Genomic DNA, 18,283 nt, shown 5'->3' with positions numbered 1-18,283 from the left:
TAAGTCATGTTTATTGATACAAATACACTTATTGATGGTTTACTAGTGCCAGGCACTGAGCTGTATGTTAGAGATGTAGATACATGACATCTTAGTCTACACAAAAACAGTTTCTAAAATCTAAAGTGAATGATTTTGCCCTCAACTTTATAACACTAATTACTACTAGCAATAACACCATAAATTAATAATCAAACATTCAATTCATAACTTGATTAATACTAACATAGGGAAACTACTTAAGCTTTTTAAATATCATGCTCCTCAACTGAAAAGTAAATATAATCATGTTAACTTCTTCATTTGGTTATTATGAGAATTAAGTGGTCTAATGCTCAGTGAAATGCCTGACACCTAAGAACCTTCAATGAATTCATTAGTAATTTTGTTATTTATATGACAGCCCCAGCATAAAAGAAAAAGAAACATAAAAATGAGTCAAATATAAGGATCCAATATCTCCACATAAGTGTTAAAAAGCCCTCTCCACTTGACAAAAAGCTAAATGTACTATTAGCAAGAGAGTCAGGGACTGTGGAGGAAAAGAAGGGCAATGAGAGAACAGCCTGTCTGTTCTCTTTGCTGTGGATTAGCTAACAGAGTTGTTAGCAGCAGAAAACCACCCATGGATTAATGAATATCTGTAATCGTGTCCCATCTTTTCTCCGCCCTGTAACCCTTAACTGCTAGGGGAAGTGGAAACATGGGCAAGTGTGGAGGGCTCTAAAAAGAAGAGTTAGGCAATTTGCAAGCTAAACCTATAATCTTTAACTATTTAGAAAGATGGTCATGCTGATATTAGTTGAACTTTGGAGGGTTCACTGTCGTCATTTACAGAAAGGGACAACTAATTCTTGGTAATGCAGTAAGGGAAAAAAAAAGTTAGGTGTTATTTTGGGGCCAAAATGTCAATATCAGGCTAGTGACTTGTTTTAAAAAGGAATACTTATTTTAAAAAAGGACTACTTATCCCTGAGATTGCTTAAATGAAATAATTTCTATTGTGATTATATAAAAGACTGTACATATGTATATTATATATGTATCTATTTTTAAAATTCACTATATAATGATAAGCATGTCATTATATGGTAATATTTTAAGATTTAAATATTAAAATCATAATATTTTGAAAAAAGTACAATTTTCTCTTTTTATATAATTTAACATATTAACTCATACTCAAGGCTATCATTTAAATATGTATTTAATTTTATACAACTTATGAATTTTCTATCTTATGAAGATTAAGTATACCTAGTTTTTGAAATTCTATGCATTTTGAGAAGCAGAGTATTCCTGCCATTCACGTATTTATGTTTATTTTTTCATAATTGTGGTCAGTATTCACAATACTGGGCTTAAACTGGAATTTCAAAAGTCTTTCACATAGCCATTTCTGCCTTAATGAAATTTAGTTTTATATGAATACTCACTTGTGACAATGTCTATTTTAAAGATCATTGTCACAGAATAAAAACCCTTGAGGAATTTTATAGCAAGCACTTTGGAAAGTTTTTTTTTTCTTTAAATCAAGTGGACATGCATTTAAACTATGCAGATTGGAGGATGAAATGCCAACTAGTCAAATATGTCTTTAAATACCAACTCAGAACTTGATTACCACAAACATGCACCAGAAACAGAGAAATGCCCTCGAAATTTCATATCATCCAATACTTCCACAATCAATAAGGACAAAGACTGACTATATGACTAGAACCATATGAACAAACACAGCCCATGAATGATACAATGTTTTCTTTGGTTTTCAACCAATATTTGTTGTTTTTCAATATGACCTATAGATATCAAGGAATAAAGGCAACAGATAATATTGGCATAAGAAAGAAACAGTAGGAAAAATTTTGCAGATGGAGAGGGATATAAATTATTTTATTTTGGGATATGTTGAATTTATCATTCCTGTAAAATATTATGTCCAATTCATTAAAATAAAGTAATTTATTAATATATACCTATTAGAAGCCATACCTACATTCCTTGGGTAAATCTTACCTGATGGTAATTTTTTTACAGTTCTAATATTTTCAATTCCAAAAAAACAGTAATATGCACTTGTTATTACAAGACAAATAATGAAGATATAAATAAGAATTAATATTATTCCACCTCTTTCTATCCATGAGGTAGTAATATTTAGTACATACCCTTTTGCTTCTTTGGTATTTTGTTTTGTTTGCTTTTGTCCTTAATGTAAATGCACTTTTGATGTGAGTTTGGCAATTTATTACTATAGGATTTTTATATCTATCTTTTTAAAGTGATCTTGAGTTACAGTTTTATATCCCAACCCATGTTCCCTGAGAAGCCAGTTTGCTGACCAGACATAAGGGTCTACAGTCAAATACATCTGACAACTCTGAGTTAAGTATATTTTATCTAGCAAAGGATTTTTCAGATCCCTTTAATGAGTTAATGTTGATCATGAATCTCTGAGAATAGAATACTTTTCATAGGATTAACCAAACATATCTGCCAAAGTTCTTACTTTTGATAGAGTATCTTGAAGTAGGAGGGTTTTATGAACTAAAATATGAGAACATCAGCCCATAATTTGTGCTCTGAGTATTTTAGAATAACTGTTTAGCTTAATCATTAAATGATTTGGGTAACTTTGTACCTTTGTCCATGTCCTGAATTACACCACCCTGGATTTACTGTTCCTTGAGGAAGTTTAACAATGAAACATTCCGTCCCTGGAGTTTTTTGCTCTGTTTTGTTTTTTGTCTTCTTAATTGAGATCAAAAGATATAATTTTAAAATGCAACATTTTAAAGGCGTTCCATCTCTACCCTTAATCTCAATTTAATACTATTTAATAACCCATAAATATGCATTTTGGAATGACCTACCACTCCTTCCATAGATCCACAAAAATCAATATGCCTCATCATAATTCCTTGGTCTTTACTGACTTCCTACAAAACTGAACTTTGAGCTCATATGACAAAGGACAGTTTATAAATACAGGCCCACAGCAGCCATACTGAGTGCTGGATATACATAGAAGAGTCCTCTCTTCCTGCTCACAAAGAAGCTAAGAGAATAGGACAAATATTTTCATAAGCACTGTAATTGTTTAGATGTGGATCGCCAAATTGAGCATGTTATATGAAAAACAAGACTCCAAATTTTATCTCATTAAAAAAATTATAAATTCTCCTTTTTTGTTAACTGAAATAGTGTTAAATCTTAGGATAATTTTTTTAAAGGATTCAAACACATGCAAAATTCATAATCACATTAATTAAAAAAGGATTAGGCTCCATTTTACACTAAATATATAAAGCAATGATATATATTATACCACACATTTAATTTCTAATTAAACTTAGGAAAAAATAAAGGCTAATGTAAAGTATTTATTTCTTAAGTCTCACTTTCACTAAATACTCTTCCATTTAGAAATGCTAACATCTTAATTTATATATTTAAAATCTACTTTTTTTCTCTTTCACTCACTTAGTGAAAGAAGGATCACTAGGGTATGAGTTAGAAATTATGTAAGGCTATACGCTACACCAACCATAACAAAATGGTAAGTGTTCTTTCTTATATTAAATGTTTCAATTAAAGAGATTCTACATTGTCCCTTACCAGTCCTACAGAATACATTTATTTTCACAAAATTGCATTAAATTTCAGTTTATTACATTTCCTCTCTTTTCATCAATAATGACCTAAACAAAATAAAAGCATCTACTCAATAGTCGATGTAAATTACTCATAGGCTCATCAACCTATAGGCCATTACTAGTATATTGCACACAGATGGAAGTAGGATTTTTTTGTTCATGGTAGGAAAGATGGAACTTATAATCACCTAGTGTTTTTTTCTATGTTCCTCAGGTTATATTTTGAGCATGTATTCATATTCATCCATAATTATTTATTTAAAAAATAGGTACTGTGTGTCAATGTAAAATGTAGTTTCTACTATAAATTGTGAAGGAAGTAGGAAAATAAAGAAACAAGGTAGTGGGATAAGAAAGATGATTAAACAGATTAAACTAGGTGAAAACAAGGAGACAAAATCATTATGGTTAAAGGTAATAAATAACATGGTATAGGCAAGAATCAAGTAAAATCAGGATGTTGTTCTTGAAAATCTCACTTTAGGAGACTCCAAAATTAAACCCTTACTGGAAAAAATGGGGAACTGTATCACTAGCAGAAAGCTATTAAAATTATGTTCATACTTTAAAACAAAATAGCATGGATAAGACAGTAAATAAAGATGTGATACTTAATCATCTTATATTCTTGTTAATAAGTGAAACATTTTTTACTCCTTGTTTTCTGGAAAACTTTTAGGATTTTTCTCTCCTGAAGCTTCAATAAAGGCTTATAATTTCATTTCCACTATGTTGTAGACCATATGCACTTGAAAAGTTTTTACATTTATTTGTTCTCCTATTTAGTGAGTGTTACTAAGTGTTGGTCTCAGTACCAGGTCCTGGGGGAGAAAATGGTATAGAAAAACTTGCAAGACTACTTCCTCAATGGGAGTTAGAGTGCAGTGGAAGAGATAGAAAATGATGACTAATGTAAATATATACAAATAAAAAAGGAGAGCCCTCCGGTGATATGGTTTCCTATAATAATGGAATCCAACCTACTCAGGAGAGTCAGGATTCAATAAAAAAGTGATGTTTACTTAAAAAGGTGAGTCTCACCTTAGTCTGCAGAGAAGGCAGAGCATTTTAGGAAGGAGGGGGTGGTTAATCTGAAAGAGGAAGCAGGGGGAAAAAAAGCAGAGCTTCTGAGCAGAAGAAAGATCAAGGATGTGAGATGAGAAAGAAAAGATGGTGGGAAATCCCGATGGTGCAGGAAATTTAGAACTTCTTAAGGAGTTTTGTATTCATCCCACAACACATGGAAAATTTAACAAGCATTAAGCAAGTGATGACACAATTGTATTTACATTTCCCAGCACTCACTGCAGTGGCCACGAGATGAATGGTTTGGAAGGGAACCAGAGTGGACAACAGGAAAAACAGTTATAGGGCTGTTGCCATAAAGAGGTTATGACAGTTTAGATGAGTGAGGTGAGACTGAGAGGGACAGAAGTGGAAAGATTTGCAGGATATTTTGGAGGTAAAGTGTATGGGATTTGTTTTATCATGTACTGTGTAACAGAACAGGAGGTGTGACGAATGACTCCATTCTTTGGGACTGTCCAAAAAATGGACAGTAGCTGTTATTTCAGACTTACGGACACTTTGGGGGAAGAAATAGCATAAGTTTGCTTTTGAACATATTTCATTTGAGGAATCTAAAGAGGAAATGGCACAGAAACGGCTAACTATAAAGGACATAATTAAAACCATAGACACTGGCCCAAGACAATTTGGTCACAATTATTAGGTTCTTTCTGTTGCACATTTGTAACCTCCAATGAAAAGAGGAAAAGTTGTGGTGTCAGAATCTCTCCCTAACAACCTTGCTGCCAATCATTACACAATGAGAGCAAGTCATAGACTGAATTCTGCCACATCAAACACTCACGAATCCCTGTTCTGCAAGATCCAAGAGCTTCCTGTTCTCTTGTCTTTCTATGCATAACAACAAATACATTGAAAGAAATGATCACACCAAAGAAAACCTGAAAATGTACAGAGGGCAGTTTCTGCTAATGGTCTGTGGGATCAGATGACAAAATGCTCGTAAGTAGGAACAGGTTTGAAAGGGTCTCTAGACCTAAGGCGCAACTTCCTTAAAGGGTTAAGCTGCTGCGCTCACCAAATTCTTATAGTCCAGTTATGCAGGGGCAGAAATAACCAAACAACACTTTCTTGCCAATTATATGTCTAGAAAACTATTTTTAATTCCCTTTATGTTAATTTGTAAAAATTCTGACACAGATATTGATGCTTTAAACTCTTGATACCTGACAATGAGTCCCTGATGAGAATCCTTCACACACTTCTTAAACATCCCTAGATTTTAACTTGTCTGGACACACGTATACCATGCTGTCCTGTGGTATGTATGTGATATTTATGGGATTACAGAAAATATAACTAAAATATATGATACATTCCTAGAAGAAAAATAAAAATAAAAAGGCTGAGCACTGACTGCTGAGAAAACACATGATTTAATGAAGAGAATGAAGAGAATGAAGACATAAAAAGAGAGTGTATCTGTGAATGCACATATGGGGTGCATGTATGTGTGTCTCACATGCCCAGTGCATTTTCATAACCCCCATGTACATGTAAGCTATTCTTCATGTAAATTTTTCTGACTTTAATATTGGGAAATATTAAATAATATTTAATATTAAAATATTGGAAATATTAAAGTCAATGACTTACGCTGGCTTTCTGAGTCCTACTGTGATATCAGAGATTCCTTCAAATATATTTTTGCTCCATTTCTAGTAATAGAATAACAGAATAAAGTCAATAGCTCTAAGGATCATATTCCCTTTTTTCCTCATTTTTAAGGCTTAAATTTCAAAAACAAACATAAAGTATGATATCTATTCTTCTTTCCTCTTTACACTTTTTATTTCTTACCATAAGTTTACTTTAAAAGAGAAAAAAGAAGGTATTCTTGATAGGAAAAGCTTCACAATCAAGTCATAAACAGTTCAAAGTAAATTCTACTGGTTGCAAAGCACATAAAATGGAATCTTGCATAAAAACCTCAACTGTGAAAAGCATTGCTATAGTGCAATTGCCTACAGTATATCCCTTAAGACTAAGACAAATTAGGGAAGATAAAGTCGGTGATGTAAGACAGGAAAAATTGTAAATTGCTTTCTATACAACACCGAAGAATTTATACTATACTAAAGACTCCAAAAGCAAGAATGAAGAATTTTAAGCAAGAGAATGAATGATGTGATCAAATCAAATAGTGTCGAGCTCATTAATAAAGTCTGCTGATACTCTGAGTGGTTACTACTGCTCCAAGAGGTAAAACATTTACACTAGACTCTCAGTCTCCAGGCTGACAAATCACCTTTAAGACACTGCCCATGCAAATCACCCAAGTGAAGTTCTATCTGTGAGCAGAGGAAATAAAGGATACTAAATTCAGTCCTAAAGTTTTTTCTGGGTTTGAGCCCTTGCCTCTCTGCAATTTACTATTTTTTTGCTTGATTTTTTAAAAATTATCTTTTTCAGTTCTCAAAAGTGAAGTGTATAACCAATAAAATATTAGTTTTACACACCATTAATTCCCGTTATATATTTAAAGGTAGGTTTATAAAAATAAAATATGTATACATCCAGAATCTTTTCAGAAAATATTTGATTTACTTACTTTTCAGAAATATTTGATTTCTATTTTACTATCAAGAAGCTAGTAAGATAAACACTAAGTCATATGTTTCTGCACATATGAAATATGTAACAGTGCCAAATAAATATAATCTAATTTAGGCTGATTTATACTCATTTAACATGTTCCCACAGGAGTGTCTTGCTAGTTACAGTGACATAACAAGACCAATCCCAAATATTCAGCCACTAGTCAACAGTTTCTGGAAATCAAGTAAGGCGCAAAACAAGTCTTATTTTATTCTATCTGAAATGATCCAAATTTAATTAGCCATTAGAAATAAAAGAAAACATAGACCCTCACATGTTACTTTATATTGTAAGGAGTGGGAATTACTCCCATAGCAAAAGTGACTCTTACTTTTATGTAATAATTTACTTGAACCCAATTTTTAAAATGTAATATTGTTATCATGTTCATTAACAGAAAAGCTCTGTCATACTGATAACACTTTTACACTCATAACACTTAATCTCTGCTTAAAAGCAATTGAAAAATCTCCCCTAAGAGACAGTGAGGTGAACCTATAACCATGTCATAGACTCTATGAAAGTTAATATTTTGGAAAACTCTGTAATATAAAATATTTCTATATGTGAGTCAGAACACTCGTGAGAAGTATCTGACTGGCTCATTTGAGCATTCAACTAATTCATGGTGTATTTACTGCTTCTAAGCTAATGCCAAATATATCACTATCTATGTAGAATTGTCTGCTAGGTAAATAATTATTTTTCGTTTTCACTGGAAATTACAACTGTTTTCCTGATAGATAATATTTGTTCAAAGAGCAGTTTCAGGAGGTCAATGACACATTCTAAACTAAAGAAATTTACTGGAAATGTGGTTTGCATTAATATTTACCTAAAGCACACTTTGCTCCAATGGCTTCAATTTTTAAAAAATTTGTACCAGCTTTCTCATATCAGATTATATACACTCAAAGAGATTAAGCTAGGGATTAATATTGCAATTAAGGTATTACCATTCACAAAACTCTTTGATTTTTTTTATTTTTTGGCATCCAAAAGAAATTCACTAAGCAAAACAATAGCATTTTTAGGGTCAAACATATACAATAAATATGGCATTTCCTTTACTTTTTACTCATCATGAGACTCATTCAGCTCAAAATTTCATTTAACAGCATCATCCTAATAGAATTTATCCTCATTCTTAGCAATTATGAATGTCATAGAATGATATAACTTCAATGACCTTGCTGGGAAAGTTCTGGGACACCCAGGGTACCATGGCACACTGGATTGAGAACAACTGATCTAGTCCAACTCCTTTCTTTTCAGAGGCAGCATCTCAGGGAGAAAAGAGTCCAACACTTGACCAAGGCTATCTATACTCTTAAGAAGGAACACCAGGAATATAACAATGTTTCTTTTCCCCTACCCACAACTTTGTAGAGATTAAATAACACAAGCTTTCTTTAATAAAACTGTGAAATTAGACATGTTGTTGTTTGAGAGAATAATTAGAGAGGAAACCAATTGCCTCAAAGCAATTTGTTAATTTAACTTGTAGGTTCTAAATCCTTCCCGAACCAAAAGGAAACCAAATTTATAACCCATGAACTAAATAACTAATGATTTATTTAGTTACTAATTACCTAGGGTGAATGTCCCAAATAAGATGAAATTTGACTAAGCTATGTTGTCTTTCCTGAATGACAAATTTGTGTACAATATCTTCCACGTAGGTAAGACGAAGAGGAAAAGACTCATATAACATCAATCATTTTACTACATTCTATCTTTAACCATCTGAAATGAAAACCTATAAAACATTTTGATACATGTTCCTGCCCACCAGAAAGACAAGATCCAGCCTCATCCACCAGAACACAGGCACCAGTACCCTCCACCAGAAAGCCTACAAAACTCATTGAACCAACCTTAGCTACTGGGAGCAGACACCAAAAACACTGGGAACTACGAACCTGCAGCCTGCAAAAAGGAGACCCCAAACACAGTAAGTTAAGCAAAATGGGAAGACAGAGAAATATACAGCAGATGAAGGAGCAAGGTAAAAAACCACCAGACCAAACAAATGAAGAGGAAATAGGCAGTCTACCTGAAAAATAATTCACAGTAATGATAGTAAAGGGGATCCAAAATCTTGGAAAGAGAATGGAGAAAATAAAAGAAACATTTAACAAGGACCTAGAAGAATTAAAGAGCAAACAAACAATGATGAACAACACAATAAATGAAATTTAAAATTCTCTGAAAGGAATCAAAGGCAGAATCAATAACAGAATAACTGAGACAGAAGAATGGATAAGTTACCTAGAAGATAAAATAGTGGAAATAACTACTGCAGAGAAGAATAAAGAAAAAAGAATGAAAAAAACTGAGGACAGTCTCAGAGACGACTGGGACAACATTAAATGCACCAACATTCAAATTATAGGGATCCCAGAAGAAGAAGAGAAAAAGAAAGGAACTGAGAAAATATTTGAAGAGATTATAGTTGAAAACTTTTCTAATATGGGAAAGGAAATAGTTAACAAAGTCCAGGAGACACAGAGAGTCCTATACAGGATAAATCCAAGGAGAAACATGCCAAGACACATATTAACTAAACTATCAAAAATTAAATACAAAGAAAGCATATTAAAAGCAGCAAAGGAAGAACAACAACTAGTATACAAGGGAATCCCCATAAGGTTAACAACTGATCTTTCAGCAGAAACTCTGCAAGCCAGAAGGGACTGGCAGGCATATTTAAAGTGATGAAGGAGAAAAATCTAAAACCAAGATTACTCTATCCAGCAAGGATCTCATTCAGATTTGATGGAGAAATTAAAACCTTTACAGACAAGCAAAAGCTGAGAGAGATCAGCACCACCAAACCAGCTTTACAACAAATGCTAAAGGAACTTCTCTAGGCAAGAAACACATGAGAAGGAAAAGACCTACACTAACAAACCCAAAACAATTAAGAAAATGGGAATAGGAACATACATTTCGATAACTACCTTAAATGTAAATGGATTAAATGCTCCCACCAAAAGACACAGACTGGCTGAATGGATACAAAAACAAGACCCATATATATGCTGTCTACAAGAGACCCACTTCAGACCTAAGGACACATACAGACTGAAAGTGAGGGGATGGAAAAAGATATTCGATGCAAAATGGAAATCAAAAGAAAGCTGAAGTAGCAATTCTCAGCAGACAAAAGAGAATTTAAAATAAAGACTATTAGAAGAGATAAAGAAGGACACTACATAATGATCAAGGGATCGATCCAAGAAGAAGATATAACAATTGTAAATATTTATGCACCCAACATAGGAGCACCTCAATACATAAGGCAAATGCTAACAGCCATAAAAGGGGAAATCAACAGTAACACAATCATAGTAGGGGACTTTAACACCCCACTTTCACCAATGGACAGATCATCCAAAATGAAAATAAATAAGGAAACACAAGCTTTAAATGATACATTAAACAAGATGGACTTAATTGACATTTGTAGGACATTCCATCCAAAAACAACAAAATACATTTTCTTCTCAAGTGCTCATGGAACATTCCCCAGGCTAGATCATATTGCAAGTCACCAATCAACCCTTCGTAAATTTAAGAAAACTGAAATTTTATCAAGTATCTCTTCTGACCACAATGCTATGAGACTAGATACCAATTACTGGAAAAAATATGTAAAAAATACAAACACGGGGAGACTAAGCAATACACTACTAAATAACCAAGAGATCACTGAAGAAATCAAAGAGGAAATTAAAAAAATACTTGGAAGCAAATGACAATGACAACACAATGATCCAAAACCTTTGGGATGCAGCAAAAGCAGTTTTAAGAGGGAAGTTTATAGCAATACAATCCTACCTTAAGAAACAAGAAACACCTCAAATGAACAAACTAAACTTACACCTAAATCAAGTAGAGAAAGAAGAACAAAAAACCCCAAGGTTAGCAGAAGGAAAGAAATCATAAAGATCAGATCAGAAATTAAAGAAAAAGAAATGAAGCAAATGATAGCAAAGATCAATAAAACTAAAAGCTGATTCCTTGAGAAGATAAACAATATTGATAAACCATTAGCCAGAGTCATCAAGAAAAAAAGGGAGAAAACTCAAATCAAAAGAATTAGAAATGAAAAAGCAAGAGTAACAACTGGCATTGCACAAATACAAAGGATGATGAGAGATTACTACAAGCAGAAATATGCCAATAAAATGGACAACCTGGAAGAAATGGACAAATTCTTAGAAAAACACAACCTTCTGAGACTGAACCAGGAAGAAATAGAAAATATAAACAGACCAATCACAAGCCCTGAAATTGAAACTGTGACTAAAAATTTTCTAACAAACAAAAGCCCAGGACCAGATGGCTTCACAGGCGAATTCTATCAAACATTTAGAGAAGAGCTAACACCTATCCTTCTCAAACTCTTCCAAAATATAACAGAGGGAGGAACACTCCCAAACTCATTCTTCGAGGCCACCATCACCCTGATACCAAAACTGGACAAAGATGTCACAAAAAAGAAAACTACAGGGCTTCCCTGGTGGCGCAGTGTTTGAGAGTCCGCCTGCCGATGCAGGGGACACGGGTTCGTGCCCCGGTCCGGGAAGATCCCACATGCCGCGGAGCGGCTGGGCGCGTGGGCCATGGCCGCTGAGCCTGCGCGTCCGGAGCCTGTGCTTGGCAACGGGAGAGGACACAACAGTGAGAGGCCCGCATACCGCAAAAAAAAAAAAAAAAAGAAAACTACAGGCCAATATCTCTGATGAACATAGATGCAAAAATCCTCAACAAATTACTAGCAAACAGAATCCAACATCACATTAAAAGTCTCACACACCAAGATCAAGTGGGGTTTATCCCAGGAATGCAAGGATTCTTCAATATATTCAAGTCAATCAATGTGATAAACTATATTAACAAACTGAAGGAGAAAAACCATATGATCATCTCAATAGATGCAGAAAAAGCTTTTGACAAAATCAACACACATTTATGATAAAAACCCTCCAGAAAGGAAGCACAGAGGGAATTTACCTCAACATAATAAGGTCCATATATGACAAACCCACAGCCAATATTATTCTCAATGGTGAAAAACTGAAAGCATTTCCACTAAGATCAGGAACAAGACAAGGTTGCCCACTCTCACCACTATTATTCAACATAGTTTTGGAAGATTTAGCCACAGCAATCAGAGAAGAAAAAGAAATAAAAGGAATCCAAAAAGGAAAACAAGTAACAGTGTCACTGTTTGCAGATAACATGCTACTATTCATAGAGAATCCTAAAGATCCTACCAGAAAACTACTTTACCAAAACTATTTGGTAAAGTAGCAGGATACAAAATTAATGCACAGAAATCTCTTGCATTCCTACACACGAATGATAAAAAATCTGAAAGTGAAATTTAGGAAACACTCCCATTTACCATTGCAACAAAAAGAATAAAACACCTAAGAATAAACCTACTTAGGGAGACAAAAGAACTGTATGCAGAAAATGATAAGACACTGATGAAAGAAATTAAAGATGATACAAACAGATGGAGAGCTAGACCATGTTCTTGGATTGGAAGAATCAATATTGTGTAAATGATTATACTACCCAAAGCCACCTACAGATTCAATGCAATCCCTATGAAACTACCAATGGTATTTTTTACAAAAAATAGAACAAAAAATATCACAATTTGTATGGAAACAGAAAAGATCCCAAATAGCCAAAGCAATCTTAGAAAGAAAAATGGAGCTCGAGGAAAAAGGCTCCCTGACTTCAGGCTATACTACAAAGCTACAGTAATCAAGACAGTATGGTAGTGGCACAAAAACAGAAATATAGATCAATGAAATGGGATAGAAATCCCAGAGGTAAATGCACACACATATGGTCACCTTATCTTTGATAAAGGAGGCAACAATATACAACGGAGAAAAGACAGACTCACTCTTCAATAAGTGGTGCTGGGAAAATGGACAGTTACATGTAAAAGAATGGAATTAGAACACTCCCTAACATCATATACAAAAATAAACTCAAACTGGATTAAAGACCTAAATGTAAGGTCAGACACTATAAAACTCTTAGAAGAAAACAGGCAGAACACTCTGACATAAATCACAGCAAGATCCTTTTTGACCCACCTCCTAGAGAAATAGAAATAAAAACAAAAATAAACAAATGGGACCTAATGAAACTTGAAAGCTTTTGCACAGGAAAAGAAACAAACAAGATGAAAAGACAACCCTCAGAATGGGAGAAAATATTTGCAAATGAAGCAACTGACAAAGGATTAATCTCCAAAATATACAAGCAGCTCATGCAGCTCAATATCAAAAAGACAAATAATCCAATCCAAAAAAATGGGCAGAAGACCTAAATAGACATTTCTCCAAAGAAGATATACAGATTGCCAACAAACACATGATGGGATGCTCAACATCACTAATCATTAGAGAAATTCAAATCAAAACTACAATGAGGTATCACCTCAAACCAGTCACAATGGCCATCATCAAAAAATCTACAAAGAGTTAATGCTGGAGAGGGTGTGGAGAAAAGGGAACACTCTTGCACTGTTGGTGGGAATGTAAATTGATACAGCCACTATGGAGAACTGTATAGAGGTTCCTTAAAAAACTAGAAATGGAACTACCATATGACCCAACAATTCGACTACTGGGCATATACCCTGAGAAAACCATAATTCAAAAAGAGACATGTACCACATTGTTCATTGCAGCTCTATGTACAATAGCTAGGACATGGAAGCAACCTAAGTGTCCATCAACAGATGAATGGATAAAGAAGATGTGGCACATATATACAATGGAATATTACTCAACCATAAAAAGAAATGAAATTGAGTTATTTGTAGTGAGTTGGATGGATCTAGAATCTGTCATTCAGAGTGAAGTAAGTTAGAAAGAGGAAAACAAATACCGTATGCTAACACATATATATGGAATCTAAAACAAACAAAAAAAATTGGTTCTGAAGAACCTAGCAGAAGGACAGGAATAAAGACGCAGACACAGAGAATGGACTTGAGGATATGGGGAGGGGGAGGGGTAAGTTGGGAGGAAGTGAGAGAGTGGCATGGACATATTTACACTACAAATGTAAAACAGATAGCTAGTGGGAAGCAGCTGCATCACACAGGGAGATCAGCTAGGTGCTTTGTGTCCACCTAGAGGGGTGGGTTAGGGAGTATGGGAGGGAGACACAAGAGGGAGGGGATATGGGGATATATGTATATGTATAGCTTATTCACTTTGTTATACAGCAGAAACTAGCACACCATTGTAAGGCAATTATACTCCAATAAAGATGTTTAAAAAAAAAAGAAAAGAAAATCCAAGTCAGGAATCATCATAATATCATCAAGGAACAGAAAGAAACCAGTCGTGTGGCAGCCAAGTGGTTCAGAGGAAATACCATACAAGCTGAGGTCAAAGAGGTAAGCATGGGCCAGACCGTGGACAGCCCCATAATTATTTTTGGTGTTTTGATCTAAGTGCATTGGGGGGAAGATGGAGGTTCTTAAACTTGTAAGAATATTCTTACTGCTCTGTGGAACTAGATTGTAAGAAAACAAGGGTGTCAGCAGACAGACCAGATATCCAAGCAAGAGACAAAGGCTGTTTGAGGGGTAGAGACAGTGCAAATAGAGGGGCATGGTGCCTGCAAAGATCTTGGCCTTAAAGCCAGTAGGCTTGCTGATAGATTGGATGTTCTGCCTGAGAAAAAAGGAGCGGGCCAAATGACTCCAGGTACTTTACTTTTTTTAAGGGATCGATCAACAGTGGGATAATTGAGAACATATAGGTGAAAACTGCCTAGAAACAGAGAAGAATTAAAAATGTTTTGGGCTGCTGAAGCTGTCAGCTTACAGATGGTTTTGGAAGCCATAGGCATCAATGAGCTCACCTAGGCAGATAGAGTAGCCAGGTCCTGGAAATCAAGAAAAGCCTTGATAACTTTCTCTGCCATTTCTTAGCAAACGTCTGGAAAAAAAAAATTTATGTTGGAGAAAGTTAGGTGAAAGTACAAATGATCTTTCCACCCTCTACGTGTTCTAATTTATCTCCTAGAATAAAGTTGAACCCTGCCAAGCACCATAATTTGTACCACCACACATTGTCTCCTGAAAGAATTGCTTTCGCACACCTGTTAAGGCCTCATAAGCATAGAAAAGATGACAGGTCATGATCAGACAAACCCGGGCTCATTCCTGGAGCCCCACTTACTTCTTTCCCCTGCCCTTAATGGTCTCCTCTCCAAACTAGGTTTATAATGCATACCTCAGAGTGTCATAAGGCTGTCATGGGGGTTTAGTAGAACACTAAGCCAATAAGCAGAAAACCAATGCTATTTTTCCATTATGTAAATTTTTGTAAGAATAACATACATTGTGCATCTACCCTTATATACTGTCTCTGTATCATTCTGCCTACAGAGTGAGGTTCTTGAGTTCTGCAGGAAACAGGGAAAGAGGACATTAATTACCTTGAGGGATGTGTGTGTTTTCTTTTTTCTGATAATGAGAGCTCAGTATAATTCATTTCTCCCCCCACCTCAGCTGCCTTAAAACTTAGTATCAGGTTTATACTTCATCCCTACTATGTTGATTTGTTGTTTCTTCTACTTCTGTTATAATGACCCAATTTCATGTCTGTTTTGAAAACTGCCTCCAACTTTTGTTGAAGATTATACAGTGTTTTTCTGTCTCCATTTGACAGATGAATAAATTAAGCCTCAGAGGAGCTATAATTTAACTGAAGTCACAGCAAAAAAGTGACACAACCAAGAAATCTTCAAATCCAATGAATTTCTTTTTTTACCTAAAGCCCCTCCAGAAAGCTGCATATGTCCCTGTGAGAAATGAAGCCTAAGAAGAACGGTTTCTTTGTTAAACTAAAAATCTGTCCCCTAAATTATTGCAATGAAAGATACTAATTTACATTTACATGTACTTTACAAAACACTTTTATATAAATGATCTTGATCTTTGTGTTTATTCAGCACTGCGTCCTGCTTGACTTTATAATTAGAAAATAGAGAAGATTTAGTGAAAGGCAAATGAACAAACCAAAAAAGTCCTGTAGAGAAAAATTAAAGCACTTGGGGGATATTTGACTTGAAGAAAAGAAGACTGTGCTTCAATTGTCAATATAAAAAGCTAATTATAAAGCAGGGGATTGAAAGTGGTTTTTCACCTTCCCAGCTGGCACACTAGAGGGAAGAAGTTCATATGAAATTCAAATGAGGTATTTAGAACATCCTAAAATCAATTTCCTAACAAATGAGAAGCCTAAAAATAAATACCAGAAACTTAAATATAAAGGTGGAACAAGGGCCTATAATAAATATAATTCAGTGGGCTAATAGTCAGGAATGAGAAGGAATTTTAAGTAGCTGAATCAGCCTGAATTATTAGGGATAATCAGAAATATTCTGTATACAATTTGCATAGCAAAATGTTGGTGAAAGTTATTATAACTTTGGGGCAGGAGATACCACCAGAATAAGCAATGGGTCTAGAGAAAGGAGACGGTGCTGAAATGAGGCTCTCAATACTGAATCAAAATACTCAAAAGCACAGAAAGAGGGTAAATTACAAAACCCTCTATCTATTTAAATAAAATATAAATGCAAAATATTATATATTTAATAACATAAAATAATTTAGAGAATTTACTAACAGGAAATTGTGAGAAGAACAGCAATGATACATGACCCTGCTAAGTCAGTTGAAACGCAAAAGTGTCTAAGCAATTTAAGGAGTTCAGTAACAGAAAAGGAATTAAGAAGGGAAACACAAGATGAAAAAATGAGGAGGAACTTTGAAAGAGAAAAAAAAAGATTTATGGTGTTTTAAAAAGATGTATGAATTTTGCATAGGCTTTGTTGCTTGATGGTAAGAAAATACTTTTATTATAATGAAAATGTACTATAAAAGCTCTGACGTTGACTATGGTTTGAAATAGGCAGCCATCTGGTTGGATGGTATAGAGAGGGCTATGTTTGGAGAAGTGAAAAATAAATATTCTAGGATCTACTTGAGTAATATGATTCTTTATTAATCTTCTGCTGCTATTATATTTTTATCAAGTTCTCCTTGCATTTTCACTAGTTTTTACTTTATATATTCAACTGCCACCTCTTTTGGATACAGAGGTAAATGAAGATCCCGTCTCCTTGTAAATTGTGCCATTTATCCTCTCTTCCTACCCTGTTAAGGTTTTTATTTTGTTTTGTTTTTAATCAGAATTTCTACTGTGTTCATCCCTAGGTGCTCTTTTTTTTTGGGGGGGGTGTACCTAGGTGCTCTTTTCTAATCCATTGCCTTTAATGCTGATCCATATGTTGATGGTTACTAAATTTACCATCTGGTCCCCACCCTTCTCCTAAACTCTGGGCTCCTATAGACACATAGCTACTCGACACCTTTCCTTAGGTTTCTAAAATGTGTCTCAACTAGAATGGACTCTTTTTCTTCCTCTTCATGTTCCTTTCCAAATTTCCTTATCCTCACATATGGCATGACATTCAGTCAGTTTCCCAAAATGTAAATCTCAAAGCCATCTTCAATGTTCCTTTCTCTCTCACCTTACGTCCAATTTGTCATCAAAACTGTGTCACTTCTGTTAAAAAAAGAAACCATGGGCTCCAAATGGAGTCACTTGTGCTGAGCCCCACATCAGCAAACCAAAACTTAACTGCAATTTTAGTCTCTCCCAAGAATGTACTCTTTAACCAGTCAGTCTGGAATAACCTGGTCAGCACTAGTGAGGTCATCTGCTGGATAGACCCCTGCCTTCCCCCATGGGAAAGTGACCTTGCCTGAAACAATCTACTCTGAAACAATCTACTCTTTGCTAATAAACTTCCTTTCCCCATCCTCTTTCTGCCTTTAAAAACCTTTCTTTTTCTATAGCTCTTCAGAGCTC

The 18,283-nt window shown here is 34.6% G+C and overlaps 1 protein-coding gene across 9 annotated transcripts in view; it reads right to left on the bottom strand.

The window, feature by feature from the left end:
• KCNT2 (potassium sodium-activated channel subfamily T member 2) overlaps positions 1-18,283 on the bottom strand; it is a 354,137-nt gene that overhangs the window by 182,096 nt on the left and 153,758 nt on the right. Inside the window, exon 2 of one of the 9 annotated variants that reach the window (XM_081225694.1) lies at positions 15,261-15,337. The exons of the other annotated variants lie outside the window; for them this stretch is intronic. Coding sequence (XP_081081820.1) covers positions 15,261-15,337 — 77 coding nt within the window. The remainder of the gene's footprint in view (positions 1-15,260; positions 15,338-18,283) is intronic. 9 annotated transcript variants of the gene reach the window in all.

The sequence above is a fragment of the Mesoplodon bidens genome, assembly GCF_964165515.1.
Source record: "Mesoplodon bidens genome assembly, chromosome: 2".
Taxonomy (NCBI): Eukaryota; Metazoa; Chordata; class Mammalia; order Artiodactyla; family Ziphiidae; genus Mesoplodon; species Mesoplodon bidens.
Note: the sequence above shows the minus strand (reverse complement) of the source record. Positions and strands in the feature narration are given on the sequence as shown.